The sequence below is a fragment of the Oryctolagus cuniculus genome, chromosome 1 (genome assembly GCF_051225735.1).
Source record: "Oryctolagus cuniculus isolate XC-2025 breed Fujian yellow rabbit chromosome 1, ASM5122573v1, whole genome shotgun sequence".
NCBI classification, from domain to species: Eukaryota; Metazoa; Chordata; class Mammalia; order Lagomorpha; family Leporidae; genus Oryctolagus; species Oryctolagus cuniculus.
In genome coordinates this window covers 141745745-141764429 of record NC_142867.1, presented here as the reverse complement: position 1 = coordinate 141764429, position 18685 = coordinate 141745745, and the positions used below count along the sequence as shown (strand labels likewise).

The window sequence follows — 18685 nt, the reverse complement described above, 5'->3', positions numbered from 1 at the left end:
AAGCTGCCACCTGCAGTGCTGGCATCCCATATGGGCACTGGTTCGAGTCCTGACTGCTGCACTTACAATCCAGCTCTCTGCTATGACCTGGGAAAGCAGTGGAAGAAGTCCTTGGGCCCCTGCACCCACGTGGGAGACCTGGAAGAAGCTCCTGGCTCCTGGCTTCAGATAGGCCCAGCTGTGGCCATTGCAGCCGTTTGGGGAGTGAACCAGCAGATGGAAGACCTCTCTCTCTCTTTGTGTCTCAGACTCTCTGTAACTCTCCCTTTCAAATAAATAAATGAATCTTTTAAAAAAATGTACAAGTGAATGGTTATTATTGGGACACCCAGTGATCGAGGGCTTAGTCTTTATTAATGACATAGTTTTCTTGCATCACATAATGCTCATATAGCCTTGAATTTTTCTTGTGGTTAAATCCATGGTCAAGTGTTTTTAATGTTCCGATTTTGTATATTGTGTAATCTCTGTTATTTTAAAATGTCTGCTTATATTTTGCATTCTTTGTTGTTAAGGCCACATATAGTGAAGTTTGTTAATTGCCTTGTTAAAATTCTTAATCCTGTCATGATTTTCTTTTTCCAGTTTGAGCAATTGGATTCTGACAGAATGATATTAAACTTTTCTGCTATGAGTTTGAATTTGATCATTTTTTCTTGATTTGTACTACTTTTTTGCTTTACATCTTCAATTAATTCTTTTCTCAGAAATTTTGTGTGCTCGTATATTGCTTTTATACTTGATTAATTAACTGTTTATCTGCCTAGGATTCTAACATTTTATAGCTTGATTAAAATCCTTTCATTATATTCTGCTACTCCAGATTGTAGATGACAAACTCACTTTTTTCCTTGGCAAGGCAATTTTTTTTTTGGAAATGTTTAGAAGTTACAAAAAAATCCTTGAAATTCAGAATTTTCCCTCAACCTTAACATTCACTGTAGAATTTTTCCAAATAACTTTTGCGTAGAAAAACTGCCCCAGGCTTTCTGTAGAAGTTGGTTGCTGATCTGACATCATCTGCTTCAAAGCAGAACTTCAAAGTAAAGCAGTCCTCTCCGGAAATTACTTGCCCATTACTTTTTTTGACCCAGTCCTTCCTCCTGCCTAGGCTGCTCTGTTGAGATTTGTTGTTCTGCTTTGTTTGTTGTTGTTTTTGGATTCTTTCTAAGAAAACTCACTTGGTAAACCGTTTTCTCCTCCAGACATATAAGAAATAGCTCTGTAGGTAGGGGCATGCTGTGCTATTGTTCTGGTCTGATAGGGGTACCCCCAGGCATTCTAGCACTATTATGAGTTTATTTCTATATTCATTCTCCTGTTTCCTTGGCATCAATACATATATGAGTTTAGTTAGTCACTTAAATTTTTAATGGAATCATTGTGATATGCTACAGTATTTTCCACAAGTAAATTAAAACAAAAAATATAACTTTGATGAAATTTGCAAAAGATAGGTTTATGTTGATCCATTTTTACATCAATGGGCACTTAAAAACTAGATTATGAAATAGCTGGAGAAAAAATAAATTATTTTATAGTTGTTATGCTAATGCCACAATTGCAACAGAACCCTGAAAAATTAATGTTGGAACTCCTTGGAGAAAGCTATTTAACAAATTGAATGTTACAAGTTAAGGAGTGATGGCTTTGAGGTATGTGTGTGTGATGTGATACATCTCACATACATTCGAAAACTTTTCAAGTGTGAGTAAGTCATTTAAGAATGCATGAAATAGATGTTTTGTGCCAAGAAAAAATTCCTGAAGCAAAAGAAACAAACTATGCATTTCAAATATTGATTCTGGGAATGATTCTGTAGATTTATGCCAAGTTTAGTTTGGAATTCATTCTTTATGAAAATGAATCAGTAAATTCATGTATAAAATATTAATACTTGCATAGTTAACACTTTAAAGATTCTATATAAAATTCATAATTAATGCAGGGGAGGCAGGTTTTTCTAACAATCACAATACAAGTATCAGAAGTACTTGCAGTGACAATTGAGCAAAACTATTTTCAGTTATTTTGTTTACTATATTCTAGCTCTTTAGTTTATGATATGTACCAACAAGATTATGTGGTAAGAGATGCTACTGTAAATATCTTTATAGTTAAATTTTGGCAACTTGTGGAACTATAAATATAGGATACATTCTTGGTACTGAAATTGTAAGAGGTACTGAAATAATGGGTATATTCATATTACATTTGGCTAGCTGGAATCAAATTGTCCTTTCAAGAAGTTGTGATAATTTATATTACCACAAATGTTGTATAATTGTGTCTCTTCCGAACTTTTCATCTACCTTAGTAATAAGCATAAATTTTTGTTTGCCTGGCGGATTTAAAAAATTATATCTTTCTTTGACTTGCATTTCAGTATCTTTTCAGATGCTTAAAAGTCATTTTAAAATCAAGTCTTTGTTGTTACTCACAGTTCTTGATTAATAGTCCACACACATATATTCTGGATAATCTTTTGTCCATTGTGTGCTTTGAAAATATCTCTGCCTAGTTTGTCAGAGTCAACTTTTGACATATTTATTGGTTTTAAAATAGTTTTAGGTAATTAATCTCTCTTTATAGCTTCCATGTTTTATATCTGCCTGCAAAAGTCTTTTATACTCTATAATTACAAATAAATTCATCCATGATTCTTTTACAAAGTATATGATTTTATTTGTATCTTTATATTGTTGTAGTTTATTTTGCTGTAATGTCTAGTAATTTGGCTTTATTTTAGCCAATTATCTTAGTGTCATTTATCAAATAAGCTCTTTTTTTCCACAGTAATTTGAAGAGTCACTTTTGTGGAAAATTGAACTCATTTAGATGAGTCTATTCAAAATATTGTTCTGTCCTATTAATTTATTTGTTCATGTCCCTTCCAGTGTTTTAGCTGTATATTTTAATGTTTGATAGGAGTAGTATCGCCTCAGAGTTTCTCAACTTGCTAAAACTAACGTTTCTCAAATTTCTCCTGAAACTCTGTTGACATTCAAAATAGTATTACATTGAATTTGTGGGTTTGTTTAGAAAGAATGGACATCTCTATAATATAAAGACTATATATCCAAGAATAGTCACATAGTTTGCTTCATTTTGTTTCAGGCCTCTTAGAGTTTCTAATTTTTTATATGACGTTATGTCTATTCATTAAAGTTTAGTAAGTATATCTTTTTGGTTGCTATTATAAATAGAATTTTTACTTCATTTTTAAACTGGGAATATTTCATATGTATATAAGCCATGAATATTTTGTAAATTAAAGTTTCTTAATTCTTTTGCTATTCAAGATAATTGTTTTACTATTTCTTTAATCAATTTACTTCTGTTTTCTGCAGATGGTGATAATTTTACTTGCCATTTCTATTCTTCTCTCTTTTATTTACTTCTCTTTTGTAATTGTCAGATTTTATATTTATCAGTTTGGCCTATAATTACTTTGACAGAGTGTTTGTCAAATATTGGCATTATTGGTGTTACCAGAAGGATTTTAAAAGGCTCCTGACCAGAGTAGATTCTAAACTGAAATTCCTGTGTATTGAATAGCAACAGTATACAAGAGGAAGTTATCAAACAGTGCAGTAGGATATAATTAATTAGTTTGAGCATTTTGAAATAGTTAAGGTTAAGATACATGATATATTTTAAAACTTTGGGTTTTTGGGAGCAAAAATTTATTTTATGTTCTGTAATTTTTCTATAAAAGTACAATTTATTTTTCACTTTGTTATGTCACATCTGACCATGTGAAGCCTTTGCTTCAGCTCTGTTGGTCTGCCACTGGTACCTTGCTACTCCTAACTTGGCATTGACATGCATGATTTCACTTGTTAATTCATTCACCAGTTGCAGGCTTTCTATTTTTCTAAGTACTATACTAAGTACTGGAGTTACAGTACTAAATAAGAAAGAGTTCTCGGGGCCAGCACTGTGGCATAGTGGGTTAAACCTCCGCTGGCAGTGTCGGCATTCCATATGGGCACCGGTTCACATCCCGGCTGCTCCACTTCTGACCCAGCTCCCTGCTAATGACCTGGGAAAGCAGTGAAAGATGGCCCAAGGACTTGAGCCCCTGCAGCCACATGGGAGACCTAGAAGAAGCTCCCAGCTCCTGGCTCCGGCCTGGCCCAGCTCCGGCTGTTCCAGCCATTTGGGGAGTGAACAGCATCCCATGTGGGCAATGCTTCTAGTCCTGGCTGCTCTGCTTCCAGTCCAGTTCCCTGTGAATGAGCCTGAGAAAGCAGCAGCAGACGGCCCAAGTACTTGGACTCTTGCTGTCTGTGTAGGATACTTGGGTGAAGCGCCTGGCTTCCACCTGGGGCCAGCCCTGGCCGTTGTTGCCATTTGTGGTGTAAATCAGCAGATGAAAGATGTCTGTCTGTCTGTCTGTCCCCACCCCCACCCCCGTAACTCTGCATTTCAAATAAACAAATCTTTAAAAAATAACAGTAAAAAATAAAAATCTAAGTAAGCCAAAAAGTATTTCTTGAAGGTCTTCTATGTCCAAATATAGTCACTCAGTTGCGTTTGTTCTTATCAACTAACTACATGTCAAGATTAAGGAATAGGACTGTTGATCTTTTGGACTTACTTTAGGGTTCTTTTTCATTTGTTTTTTAAACATCAACTTTTTTTTCTTCTTCTTGTAGATGTTCTTAATAGTCGCCCCTCTGTCTGTCCTCTATAACTGGAAAGATGAATTGGACACCTGGGGATATTTCAGAGTCACTGTTTTACACGGTAACAGAAAGGACAATGAACTGATGCGTATAAAGCAGAGGAAGTGTGAAATTGCACTGACCACTTATGAGACACTACGCTTATGTCTGGATGAACTGAACAGGTAATTGGAGTGGGTGCATTAATAGTCTGCTTACAAGTTGTCTTGATCCCGGTATATCATGATTTCTTTATGAAGTTCTAAATATTATTTGGCTTTATTTAATTTCATTTCAGAATTATCAAAATATAGTTTGTAATGACTTAACCTCTGAGAAGGAAAATCCTGCATCAGGTTTTCCACAGTTTCTTATTCTATTTCTTAAACTCAATAGAGGTACCTCTCCAATATCTGTTAAGAGATATAATTAAGACTTGTCCTAAGTCTCATCTAAGCCTTTAATATGTATCATGCTGCTGAACTAAAAGAGATTTTTCATGAATGATTTTAGTTGTGGCGGAAAATAAATACACACACACACATACACACAGGAGCCATTGTGGCCCACACTGTAAGAGGGAATTGGCCAGGAGACACCAGTGAGGTAAGCAGGCAGCAGAGCAGTAAGTCATGGAGTATTGAAAGTCATTTGAGGCCGGCGCCGCGGCTCACTAGGCTAATCCTCCGCCTTGCGGCGCTGGCACACCGGGTTCTAGTCCCGGTCGGGGCGCCGGATTCTGTCCCGGTTGCCCCTCTTCCAAGCCAGCTCTCTGCTGTGGCCAGGGAGTGCAGTGGAGGATGGCCCAGGTGCTTGGGCCCTGCACCCCATGGGAGACCTGGCTCCTGGCTCCTGCCATCGGATCAGCGCGGTGCGCCGGCCGCAGCGCGCCGGCCGCGGCGGCCATTGGAGGGTGAACCAACGGCAAAGGAAGACCTTTCTCTCTCTCTCTCTCTCTCACTGTCCACTCTGTCTGTCAAAAAAAAAAAAAAAAAAAAAAAAAAAAAAAAAAAAAAAGAAAGTCATTTGAGGGGCCATTGCTATGGCACAGTAGGTTAATCCTCCCTGTGGCACCGGCATCCCATATGGATGCTGATTCAAGTCCCTGCTGCTCCTCTTCAGATCCAGTTCTCTACTACAGCTTGGGAAAACGGTGGAAGATGGCCCAAAGGCTTGGGCTCCTACACCCACATGGGAGACCCGGAAGAGGATCCTGGCTCCTGGCTTCAGATCCTCACAGCTCTGGCCATTGTGGCCATTTGGGGAGTGAACCAGCACGTGGAAGACCTTCCCTTCCCTTCCCTTCCCTTCCCTTCCCTTCCCTTTCCTTCCCTTCCCTTCCCTTCCCTTCCCTCCCCTCCCCTCCCCTCCCCTCCCCTCCCCTCCCTCTCCTTCTTTCTCCCTCCCTCCTTCCCTTCCTTCCTTCCTTCCTTCCATCCATCCATCCATCTTTCTCAGGTAGAGTTACAGACAGTGAGAGAGAGAGACAGAGAGAAAGGTCTTCCTTCTGTTGGTTCACTTCCCAAATGGCCACTATGGCCAGCGCTGTGCTGATCCGAAGCCAGGAGCCAGGTGCTTCTTCCTGGTCTCTCACGTGGATGCAGGGTCCCAAGGACTTGGGCCATCCTTCACTGCCTTCCCGGGCCACAGCAGAGAGCTGGACTGGAAGAGGAGCAACCAGGACAGAATCTGGTGCCCATATGGGATGCTGGCACCGCGGGCAAAGGATTAACCAAGTGAGCCACAGCGCTGGCTTAAAGACCTTTCTGTCTGTAACTCTACCTCTCAAATAAATAAAATAAAATACCAGAAAGTCATTTGGAGCACTTGGGTCTTTATCCTTAGAGCAATACAGTGCTCTGAAGTGTTTCCAGCAGATTATTACTATGATAGAAATGATCAGATTTGCATTTTGTAAGTATCCTAGCTGCTGTATTTACAGACAGAAAGGAGCCAAGTTGAACAGTGAAAGAGCAGTCAAGAAGTTTAAGGCTTGGGGCTGGCACTGTGGCATAACAGGTAAAGCTGACACCTGTAGTGCGAGCAAACCATATGGGCACTGGTTTGAGTCCTGGCTGCTCCACTTCCTATCCAGCTCTCTGCTATGGCCTAGGAAAGCAGTAGAAGGTGGCCCAAGTCCTTGGGCCCCTGCACCCTGGTGGGAGACCTGGAAGAAGCTCCTGGCTCCTGGCTTCAGATCGGCACAGCTCTGGCTATTGCAGCTAAGAGATGGAAGACCTCTCTTTCTGCTTCTCCTCTCTCTGTGTAACTGACTTTCAAGTAAATAAATAAATCTTTTAAAAAAAAAAAAAAAGAGGGGCCGGCGCCGTGGCTCACTTGGTTAATCCTCTGACTGCGGCACTGGCATCCCATATGGGCGCCAGATTCTGTCCTGGTTGCTCCTCTTCCAGTCCAGCTCTCTGCTGTGACCCTGGAAGGCAGTGGAGGATGGCCCAAGTGCTTGGGCCCCTGCATCCGTGTGGGAGACTAGGAGGAAGCACCTGGCTCCTGGCTTCGGATCGGCACAGCGCTGGCCTTAGCAGCCATTTGGGAGTGAACCAACAGAATAAAGACCTTTCTCTCTGTCTCTCTCTCTCACTGTCTGTAACTTTACCTGTCAAATAAAAGAAAGAAAGAAAGAGGGAGGGGGAGGGAGGGAGGGGAGGGGAGGGAAAAAAAAAAGAAAAAAAAAAAAGAAAAGAGGCTTATGGCCTGAGCCCTCTTGTCTCTCAAATTCATATGCTCAGGTTTTCACCTTAGTGCTTTGGAATGTAACCATGTTTAGAGCTGGATCTTTAAAGAAGTGATTAAGTAAGAATGCAGCTGTTTGGGTGGGGCCCTAGTCCAGTATGACTGATACACTTACTGGAAGACAAAGAGACCCAAACACACACACACAGATAAAGGGCATGGGAGAACACGACAAGAAGACCATCATCCATGAGCCAGTGAGAGTGGCCGCAGAAGAAATGGAACCTCCTAAGGCCTTGATTTTGAAATTCTAGCTTCCAGGATTAGGAGAAACTAACTTTGTTGTTTACACCATCCATGGAGTGAGCGTTTTGCCTAGTGGTTAAGAGGCTGCTTGGAACGGCCACATCTCTTATGAGAGTTCCTGGGGTCAAGTCCTGACTCCACCCCTGACTCCAGCCACCTATTAATGCACCCTGTGAAAGGCAGCAGGTGATGGCTCCAGTAATTTGAGTCCCTGCCACCCACACGCGAGACCTGGATGGAGTTCTTGGCTCCCAGCTTTGGCTTGGACCGGCTCCAGCTGTTACAGATATTTGAGGAGTGAACCTTAAGTTTGGAGCTGTCTCTTCTTTCAAATAAAATGAAATTATTTTTTAAAATACAACATATTAAAAGGAAAATGGTGACTTAGTATTAAAATAAATAAATATATCATCCGTTCTATAGTATTTTGTCTTGGAAGCCTTAGAAAACCACAGGTCTGGTCCAAGGAAGCTGGTAGTCAGGCCAGCCTCTTGCTAGTTGTGCCAGCAACAGCAAGGTCCTAGGTAAAGTCATGAACTTAAATCCACTTCTAGCTTAAATTTCTCCCTATAAGGAAACAGTTCATATTTAAGATTGAAGTGTGTCGAGACCAGTGCTGTGGCATAGAGGGTAAAGCTGTCACCTGCACTACCGGCATCCCATATGGGCACCAATCGTAATCCTGGCTGCTCCACTTCAGATCCAGCTCTCTGCTATGGCCAGGGAAAGCAGTGGAAGATGGCCCAAGTCCTTGGGCCCCTGCACCCATGTGGGAGACCCAGAAGAAGCTCCTGGCTCCTGGCTTCGGATCGGCTCAGCTCCAGCCAATGCGGCCATCTGGGGAGTGAACCAGTGATTGGAAGACCTCTGTCTCTACCTCTCTCTGTAACTCTTTCAAGTAAATCTTAAAAAAAAAAAAAAAAAAAAAAAAAAAAAAAAAAAAAAAAAAAGATTGAAGTGTGTCATTAGAAAGAGTTCTTATAAGTCTTTAAAATGTCCAGATATTATAACAGTAGTCTGTTTGACCTTTTCAATGAGGGAATGATATTCCCCAAAATCGGATTAAAATTTAGAATATCAGATTATTTTTAAAGGTGATGCTTTCAAACCAGCATTAAACTTCTTTGGCATAAGCTAAAAATGAAAAACAACAATTATGAGTTGTCTCATAAATTTTCTAAGCACAAGATATGTTGAGTAAAATGTGTGATTAATTAGCCATTGTGTGGCTTTGGGCAAATCTCATCTGGAAAATGGCAGAGGATGAATTAAATCAGCCTCCTCAAATCATTTCATTAAGGTTTAATTTGTGTAGAATAACATATACCTGTTTTAAGTACGTGAGAGTTTGATAAACTTTGACTAAGAGTTAGCAAACTTTTTCTGGAAGACTCAGTAAACATTTTTGAGCTACAGGGCCACATACAGTCTCCCTCACATATTCTGCTTTTTTATTTTTGCGATTTTCGAAAATGTGAAGACTGTTCTTAGCCTGCTGACTACACAGAAATTGCCTCAGGCTAGATTTGGCTCACGGGCTGTTGTTTGCTGATGCCTATGTTTGAGAGAGAGATCCTTGAGCGTAGCACCATCCAGCCAAGGTCTAAAATATTTTTAGCATCCCTGGACTTCCCTCCTACCGCTTTACAATCAGCCCTTCCCCAGTCCTCACCCTCGACAACCTACTTTGATTTCTGTCTCTCCACATTACTGGTTATTTTCTGTTATAAATATTAAGCAAGAATTCTCAAGTGGAATTATGTAACATAGATCATATGTATAATATTCAAGGAATCAATGTTATAATTTTTATTGTATTGTATTCTAATGGCTTCATTTTGACAAATCTTTGAAATAATTTCTATTTTATCTGAGTAAATAGTATTTTAGTGAGACTAGTGCATTGTGCATTTATCCTAGATAATTCAGAGAGTAGATACACATTCTGAGTGAACTACATCTTTTTGTTACCATGTTTTTTATTTCACTTTTATGTTTATCAAAATTATATATACATATGATTTACATATATATGCATATATTCACACACACAAAAATTGTACAAGACTTGTAGTGAAAAACTGCTGTGCACGCCTGCCCTCCCCCTGTTACCTGTGCTTTCAGCCCTTCCTGGTCTTAGTCTTTACCTCTGTGTCTCTAAAGAATAGGTTTACGCTACAATTTAAAATTTTTTCTTTACTTTTAAGCATCACATACTGATTTCTTCTTAAGGAAAAGGAGCGTTTTGCCGTAATTTGCTCCTTCCTTGCTCACTTTAGGAGGACCTGGCACATGTATCTTGGTAAGTAGGACTGTTGGACTCTTCCCTAACTTCAGTTTGCTGAGGTGTCTGGTGCCACCAGTTCCCAGCTGCTGAAGAGCTGACTACACAAGTCAACGTGCTTTTGGACTCTACTGCTGGCGTAGGAGACTGCCTTCCTGCTTCTGGAAGTCGTCTTGTCCACATTCTTTCTAGCTACTGGCGTTTTGTGGCTGATTTTTCTTTCTTGGTTCTCTCCTTGTTCTTGATGGCTTTGACCTTTTCTCCATTTTATGTTAAGAAGATTATGAACTCCATAGAAAAGTTGACATAGTGGCATAAGACCATCCATATATTCACCATCTGGATTCAGCAATTGTATATATACAAGGATGCTTCAGAAGTTCATAGAAAAATGGAATTAGAAGATGGGAGGGTAAAGAAATTTGCAATACATACATAGTTTTTTTCACAGTATACTTTCCCCACAAACTTTTGGAAAGTCCTTTGTATGCAACCAGATATGGTTTATTGATTGTGGCAAATCTATTAATATATGGTGTTAATAGGATAAACTGGGTATGGGATGCATGGGAAGTCTTTGTACTATGTCATAATTTCTGTTTTGTAAATTTGAAACCATTGTGAAATAAAAAGCTTTTAAAAATCATTTATTTGGAAGGTAGAGAGAGAAAAACAAAAGAAAAGAAAAAAGAAAGAAAGATCTCCCATCTGCTGGCTTGCACCCCGTGGAGCAGCCAGGGCCATGCCAGGCTGAAGCTGGGATCTGGGAACTCAGTCCAGGACGCCCACATGGGTGGCCGGAACCCAAGGACTCAAGTCATCATCTGCTGCCTCTTCGGGTGCACATGAGCAGGAAGCTGGAGTTGGGAGGCACAAGGAGGTGAACTCACCCACTCCAGTACAGAATGCAGGCACCCCAAGCAGCATCCTCACTGCGACACCAAAGTCTTGCCCGGTTTGGCTGATTTTATGTTTTTTTCTCTGATTTGTTACTTTTAGACAATTCCTTCATCATCATTTTAGTGATGTTTAAATGAGATTTTTGTTCCATCATCATTAAATATAATCTCTATACCCTTTTGTTTTCTCCATACACTTTTTAGTTTTGTGGGCTGTCCACATCTGTCCCCATTTAACTAACTAGGTCAGACTCTATTGAATCCTCCAAGACTACAGGGTTGGAAAATCCTCCAGAGCTTCGGTCGAGAAAGCTGCCCTCTCAAGCTTCTATGCACTAAGGAAGGAAAGTTTTCTGATGCCCTCCCTCCCCTGCCCGCTTTCCTTGCTCTGCAGTTTGGAGTGGTCTGCCATCATTGTGGATGAGGCTCACAGAATTAAGAACCCCAAGGCCAGAGTGACCGAAGTCATGAAGGCTTTGAAGTGTAACGTCCGCATTGGCCTCACCGGAACCATTCTTCAGAACAACATGAAGGAACTGTGGTGTGTGATGGACTGGTGAGTGGGAAAACATTTGTGTTAAAATTACTTCTTCTTTTTTTTTTTAATTTGAGAGGCAGAATCAGAGAGAGAGGGAGAGGCAGAGAGATCATCCATTTGCTGGTTCATACCCCAAATGACTATAACATCCAGGGCTGGGCCAGGGCGAAACCAGAAGCCAGGAGCTTCCTCCAGGTCTCCCACATGGGTGCAGGGGCCCAAGGACTTGGGCCATCTTCTACTGCTTTCCCAGGCCATTAGCAGGGAGCTGGATTGGAAGTGAAGCTGCTGGATCTCGCAGCAGCACCCATATGGGATGCCGGCATTGCAGACTGTGGCTTAGCCTGCTACACCACAACGGCAGCCTGTACTTAAAACTTCTTTAGCTTAATGCTACCTGGTCTGCTAGTACTGCTTTGTGAATGAAAAAACAATCATTTACCAACTTAGAGTGGTATTTGATGCTAAGTATGGTGTACAGGGTAGAGTCTTAAAAACCTGCCTTTGTAGGTTACTCTTGGTCCTTAAAGTAAATGTTCATGCCAAATTACCAATTCACCATCTCCTAAACCATGAAAAAAGAACTGAAACCATCAAAAAGAAAGAACATTTCAACTTGTTTGCCTGTGTTTTTGTTGTCACTAGTAGACAAATACTCGAGTTAGCATATTTGATGTGAAAAGCAATGATTTTTTTCTTTTTAGATAATAAAACCCTCACATTTTTCTTACTGCGTTTCTAAAGGGCTGTGCCAGGACTTTTAGGTAGTAGGATCCACTTCAAGAAGCAGTTTTCTGACCCAGTGGAACATGGTCAGAGACACACGGCGACAAAAAGGGAGCTCGCTACTGGCCGGAAGGCCATGCGGAGGCTCGCGGGAAGGATGGCGGGCAGCTTCCTCCGGCGGACCAAGACTCTCATCAAGGACCAGCTGCCCAAGAAGGAAGACCGGGTGAGCGCTGCATGACTGCATTCGTGTCCCTGGGTGATTTCGTATCTTTTTTTTTTTTTCTTGAAAACTTCCTTTTTGAGAGGAAGTCTTGTCTCCTGTGGTATGTTGTGAATATCATTTTTTTTTTGCCCTTTACTCTGTGTGGAAAACAAATTATTACATGCAGAATTTCAGAAAACATTAATTGAGCCCTGTTACTGATACCTTATGGGCTTTACTTACTTGTTAGCTGACAGTTTCCTGTTAGTATACACACATCAAGGCTTCTGATGCAGTTCCTCCTCAATGAAGTACTGCCTACCTCCCAGTGTGCTTTGTGCCTTAATTCTAGTTAAAGGACCAAAGTAGTTATTTTTTATAGATTTATTTTTTGTGGAATGCTCTCTACAGTTACATGACTAACCTATATTTTTGTAAGATTTTTTTTTTTTTATTCAAAAGGCAGAGCAACAGAGAGGGAGAGACAGAGAGATTTTCTACTCAGTCGCACTGTAAATGGCCGCAACAGCCAGGTGTGGGGGCAGGCTAAGCCAGGGCCCTGGAACTCCATTCTGGTCTCCAAGAGGATGGCAGCAGCCCAAGCACTTGGGCTGTTATCCGCTGCCTTTCCAGATGCTGGGTTAGGTGCAGGGAGCTGGATCAGAAGCAGAACAGCCAGGAATCAAGCTGGTACTCCAGTCCGGAGTGCTGGCATTGCAGGCAGTCAGCTTAACCGGCTGTGCCACAGCGCTGGCCCCTAACCGTCTGAATTTGTAGGGAAATTGTATTACAGGAAAATTTGAGGTGCTGACTTTAAGAGGGGTTTTAAATATAGTATGGTTGTCTTCTATAGGTTTTGATCTTGTGATTCTTGTAGCTCAGACAATGTCAAGAATCTATAAATTACTGTGAATTAAACCTAATTAATGTCCCAAATGAGAGTACCCTATAAAATGACCTCTAGTCTTAGAATATCCTATTAATTATTACTTCAGAAAAATAGATTTGAAAAGAAGATTATATGGATATGCAAGATGGGGAAATTGATCTGACACATGACTTGATATATATCTAAAGCAAATATTCTGTTGAGATAATTCATGAACTCTCACTTTTTAAGATGTTTTATGCAATTATATATAATTTATATGCAAGAAATTAGTTTATATATCTATTAGGAAAAAGAGAAATATATGAAGAGAGAGTTGTGCTCAGAGGTTTAGCATTCGAACACTGAAATTAAGTACATGGACTCGAATCCTGGCTCCTGTCCTTTTAAGTTTTGTGACCCAGAGTAATTGCTAAGGCTGAGAGACTGTGTTCCTTCATCTGTTGATCGGGATGCATGGTAACGGTGCCTGCCTCACATGATGGGTCTGAATAAGTGCTGGGCTGAGCTGGCGCTGTGGCACAGCAGGTTAAAGCCCCAGCCTGCAGCACTGGCATCCCATATGGTTGCCAGTTCAAGCCCTGGCTACTCCATTTCTGATCCAGCTCCCTGCTACTGTGCCTGGGAAAGCAGCTGAGGATGGGCTCCCACACCCACATGGGAGACCAAGAAGCAGCTCCTGGCTCCTGGCTTTGGATAGGCTCAATTCTGGCCATTGCAACCATTTGGGGAGTGAACCAGCAGACGGAAGACCTCTTTCTCCCTCTCTCTGTAACTCTGTCTTTCAAACAGATTAAAAAAAAAATCTTAAAAAAAAAAAAAAAAACAAGTGCTGGGTGAATGTTGCTGGATTTGATAGGAACAGCCCGCTGATCACTGACTGCTATCTTCTGTCTTCCCTTCTGGTTCTCACATGGGCAGTTATATTCAAGGTTGGCATCAAGATACACTTCGTGTTTCACACATACTTTTTTTTTTGAATCCAGCATTGTTTTTTATTGACATCTGTATATTTGCATGTGCATTTATTACTTTTTTGCAGTAATTTCCTATTGTATTGCTATATACACAGCAAATACAGAGGGCTTTTCCCTCTTGTTCGCATTTCTCAAAGTCCTTTCACAGCCATTTTACATTTTATAACCCTGGTTACACAGAGTTGTATAAAGAAGAATTTTACCAATTTCCATGCTACCAGAAATATAGGGTAAAATATGTCCCTTATAACTTATTGATATTATTTTATCATATTTTCTTAAGTTTGGCCACCATAAAACAACTAGTATTTGCTTAGGTGAGCATTTACTTAATTCTTATCTTTACTAACCTCAGAAACTTACAGCAGAATATTAAATTCAAACTTTGTATGTATTCAATTTTAAGTTATATGAAGTTTTATATTTTATTCTAAGTTTTCCAATATTTCAATAAGCATTTAGTATTCCTACTCATATCCTTAGGTCTTCTCTTTTTTCCTTATCAAGTTTTTTTTCCCTAAGCTGTAATAATTTGTTTGCACTGTGTGCTAACATAGAATATTGACAAGAGCCATAATATATTGAGAAATATATAAGGAAGTCACATAATATGTTATTTTTAAAAGACTATTAGGTTTTTTGAAAATGAAATCATAATTTGCATAGTCTAGGGTGAGAGCAAAGAATATTAGAGAATGGAAAAAAATCATCATAATAATGTAACTAGAGGAAAAACAAGTTTTAAGAGTTTTTAGCTATCACAGTCCCATGAACTCTGATGGGCATTGTGATTATTGTTCTTATTGCTGGAAAAAAAGATAGCAATAATTGCCTTGTATTTTCTTTTGGCAGATGGTATATTGTTCTCTGACAGAGTTCCAAAAAGCTGTCTATCAAACAGTGTTAGAAACCGAAGATGTGACTTTGATACTTCAGTCTTCTAAGCCTTGCACCTGCAACAGTGGCCGCAAAAGGAGAAGTTGTTGTTATAAGGCAAGTATTTCAGCATCATATCTTTACAACATCTTGTTTTTGCTAACCCAGAACTCTGCACTAGGGTCAAAGTAAGTGCAAAATAATAAAATAACTGTTCCTCAAGTAGGTTTTTAATTTTAGATACTACAGTTATTTTTTAAAAAGGAACGGTTTTCAAAAGTATTTTGTAATATCTGAGACTGGCATTGTGGCATGGTGGGTGGAGCCTCTATCTGCAATGTCAGCACCCCATTTGGGCTCAGGTTCATGTCCCAGCTGTTCTACTTCTGTTCCGGCTCCCTGCTAATGGCCTGGGAAATGCAGCACAAGATGGTCCAAATCCTTGAGCCCCTGCCGCCTGCATGGGAGACCTGTGGGAAGCTCCTGGCTCCTGGCTTTGGCCTGGTCCAGCTCTGGCCATTGCAGCCATCTGGGGAATGAACTAGCAGATGGAGACCTCCCTCTCTCTCTCCCTCTCTTTCTCTTTCTCTTTTTCTTTTTCTCTTTCTTTCTTCCTCTCCCTCTCCCTCTCCCTCTCTCTGTAACTCTGACTTTGAAAATAAATAAATAAATCTTTAAAAAACATTTTATGATATCAGATGGGAACCATATATAAAATACAATATTCAAATATATTTTCAAAGGTCAATCTTAGAAAGTAAGCTTCAATTTCATATTCTTTCTTTCAGCTTTTATTGGGAAACAACATAATCTCATCTTCAAATTTCATTTCATTTTCAGGGAGTTTCTCATTATTCACTAATAGTAAGTTAACTTCCTCTTGGAGGACAGGCTTAAAACACTCATATTACTTCTGACATTAGGTATCATGTCAATTTAATAGAAACTGTGTGCCAGTAGAATTAAAAAGTTCTTAAGAATTGATATATTTTGGCCGGCGCCGTGGCTCAATAGGCTAATCCTCCACCTAGCGGCACCGGCACACCGGGTTCTAGTCCTGGTCGGGGCACCGGATTCTGTCTTGGTTGCCCCTCTTCCTGGCCAGCTCTCTGCTGTGGCCCGGGAGCGCAGTGGAGGATGGCCCAAGTGGTTGGGCCCTGCACCCCGTGGGAGACCAGGAGAAGCACCTGGCTCCTGCCTTTGGATCAGTGCAGTGCACCGGCCGCGGCGGCCATTGGAGGGTGAACCAACGGCAAAGGAAGACCTTTCTCTGTCTCTCTTTCACTGTCCACTCTGCCTGTAAAAAAAAAAAAAAGAATTGATATATTTGTACTCTTTTATTATCTGTCATATATTCATGTACACAGAAGGACCCTGAGTAAATGTTTCTCTAGACTGATGTTCATTCCATTGCATTTGTTTTGGAGCAGCCCAGAGACCTAGGAAACCTTGGAGCAAGGGTGAGAGGAAGGAGGAAAGGGGTCCGTGTGGCGCTGGCGCTGCCGTTGCACTGTAGAGTTTTGCTGCCAGGTGCCCTTCCTGACACCATGTCTGCCACTGTGGGTCGTGGTCATAAATGCTTTATAGAATGAGGACGTTCTCCCCTTTTGTAATGCGAAACATCATTGAATTATGATTAACCGAAATGATTCCACACTAGTGAGCCATCGTTTTCTTAGAATTCTTTGTGCCAAAAGTAACGGGATACTGAATGTCACCGTGATGCGCTTTGTGAGGAAAGCAGCTGCTTAGCCGCTTTAGTCCTGTTCTTATTTCTGTCTCCCGCCTCTTCCTCCTGCAGACCAATTCCCGCGGTGACGAGGTGAAGACCTTGTGCCTCAGCTACCTCACGGTCCTTCAGAAGGTGGCCAATCACGTGGCCCTGCTGCAGGCTGCTAGCACCTCCAAACAGGTTCGCCATTTTTGTACCTCTCCGTAGGACGCTCTCGATGTGAATATCTTACGTTTGGTATAAAATTTCCCAACCAAGTATCCTGAAGACTTTTTGTGCGTGAACTGTAACTGTAAGGGCAAACTGATTTGCTTGCTTTAAATTTAGGTGTCAAAGTACACTCACTTAAGTTCATGATCAAATTGGGAAAAATTAAGCTTGAAGTAAAATAATAGCTGTTTTATACCTCTAATAATATTCTTGTGCTTACTTTCCCTTGTATCCTGTGGTGCAATTATTCAATAAGATATTTGATGTGAATCCTATTCCAATTACAATGTGTCTGATTATACTAATCTAACCTACTTGGGAAAATGAGAACTGTAATAATCTGTATATTAAATGTTAGGCCTGTTTCCCAAAGTGGCATTTAATTTCAAAATTTCAATTTAAATGCAGTTATTTACTTTGGTGTATTATTCTACAGTACAATATAAATAAAAAGGTCTTTTAAGAATTTATTTATTTGAAAATCAAATTATACCAAGAGAGGGAGAGAATCTTCCATCTGCTGGTTCACTCCCCAGATGGCCACTACAGCTGGGACTGGGCCAGGCCAAAGCGAGGAGCCTGGAGCTTCTTCCAGATCTCCCACATGGGTGACAGGGGCCCAAGCACTTGGGCAGTCTTCTGCTGCTTTTCCTAGGCAACCAGCAGGGAGCTGGATCAGAATTGGAGCAGCCAGAACATGAACTGGCACCCATGTAGGATGCTGGCACTGCAGGCTGCCTGTTTTGCCACAACACCAGCCCCAAAAGTCTTTTTTAAAGTCTTTTGTTATAATGATTTCATATTTTATTTTTGTGTGACAGTTGATGCCTTTTAAGTGTAATTTTGAAATGTAATAACAATTTAATACTGTTATTTGATATTAATCTTAACTCTTTTGGGAGTATTTGTTTTGGAAATCTGAAAAAAAGTAATGATAAGGTTACTACCCCATATCACTAAGAACTTATCAAAGACATTTATGTCTGGGCCTGGCACTGTGGCGCAGTAGGTTAATTCTTAGCCTGTGGGGCCAGCATCCCACATGGGCACCGATTGGAGACCCAGCTGCTCCACTTCCAATCCAGCTCTCTGCTATGGCCCAAGTCCTTGGGCCCCTGCACCTGCATGGGAGACCCGGAAGAAGCTCCTGGCTCCTGGCTTTGGATCAGGGCAGCTCTGGCTGTTGCGGCCACTTGTGGAGTGAAACAGCGGACAGAAGACCTTTCTTCTCTCTATCTCTCCCTCTCACTGTCTGTAACTACCTCTCAAATAAATAAATAAATAATCTTTAAATAAAAAAGACATATATGTCTAACTTATCCCAAAATTTTTTGTTTTTATTCTGACTTAGAGAAGATGTAATCCTCAAAGTAATAGATTCCTTCTAGTTAGAAATATTTCTTCATAAAAAATTTTGACTTATGTATATTCTGTGTTAGATTGAAATCTCTTTTCTTCTACCATTTCCTTTCAAGGAGACACTTATCAAAAGGATATGTGATCAAGTATTTTCGAAATTCCCAGATTTTGTGCAGAAAAGCAAAGATGCAGCCTTTGAAACACTTTCTGACCCTAAATACAGTGGGAAGATGAAGGTAAGAGCTCCTCTTTCAGGTTGTGTACAGCCAGGGATAACGGACAAGATGTTTACCCACGGTAGTCATGTGGTAGGGACACCAGGG

The 18685-nt window shown here is 40.6% G+C and overlaps 1 protein-coding gene across 3 annotated transcripts in view; it reads left to right on the top strand.

Annotated features, from left to right (window-relative positions):
• Positions 1-18685, top strand: part of ERCC6L2 (ERCC excision repair 6 like 2) — a 135963-nt gene that overhangs the window by 24890 nt on the left and 92388 nt on the right. For all 3 annotated transcript variants that reach the window (XM_089335745.1, XM_008257721.5, XM_089335746.1), the window contains exons 4-9: positions 4662-4855; positions 11245-11406; positions 12133-12340; positions 15038-15178; positions 16863-16973; positions 18479-18598. In XM_089335745.1, coding sequence (XP_089191871.1) covers positions 4662-4855; positions 11245-11406; positions 12133-12340; positions 15038-15178; positions 16863-16973; positions 18479-18598 — 936 coding nt within the window. The remainder of the gene's footprint in view (positions 1-4661; positions 4856-11244; positions 11407-12132; positions 12341-15037; positions 15179-16862; positions 16974-18478; positions 18599-18685) is intronic.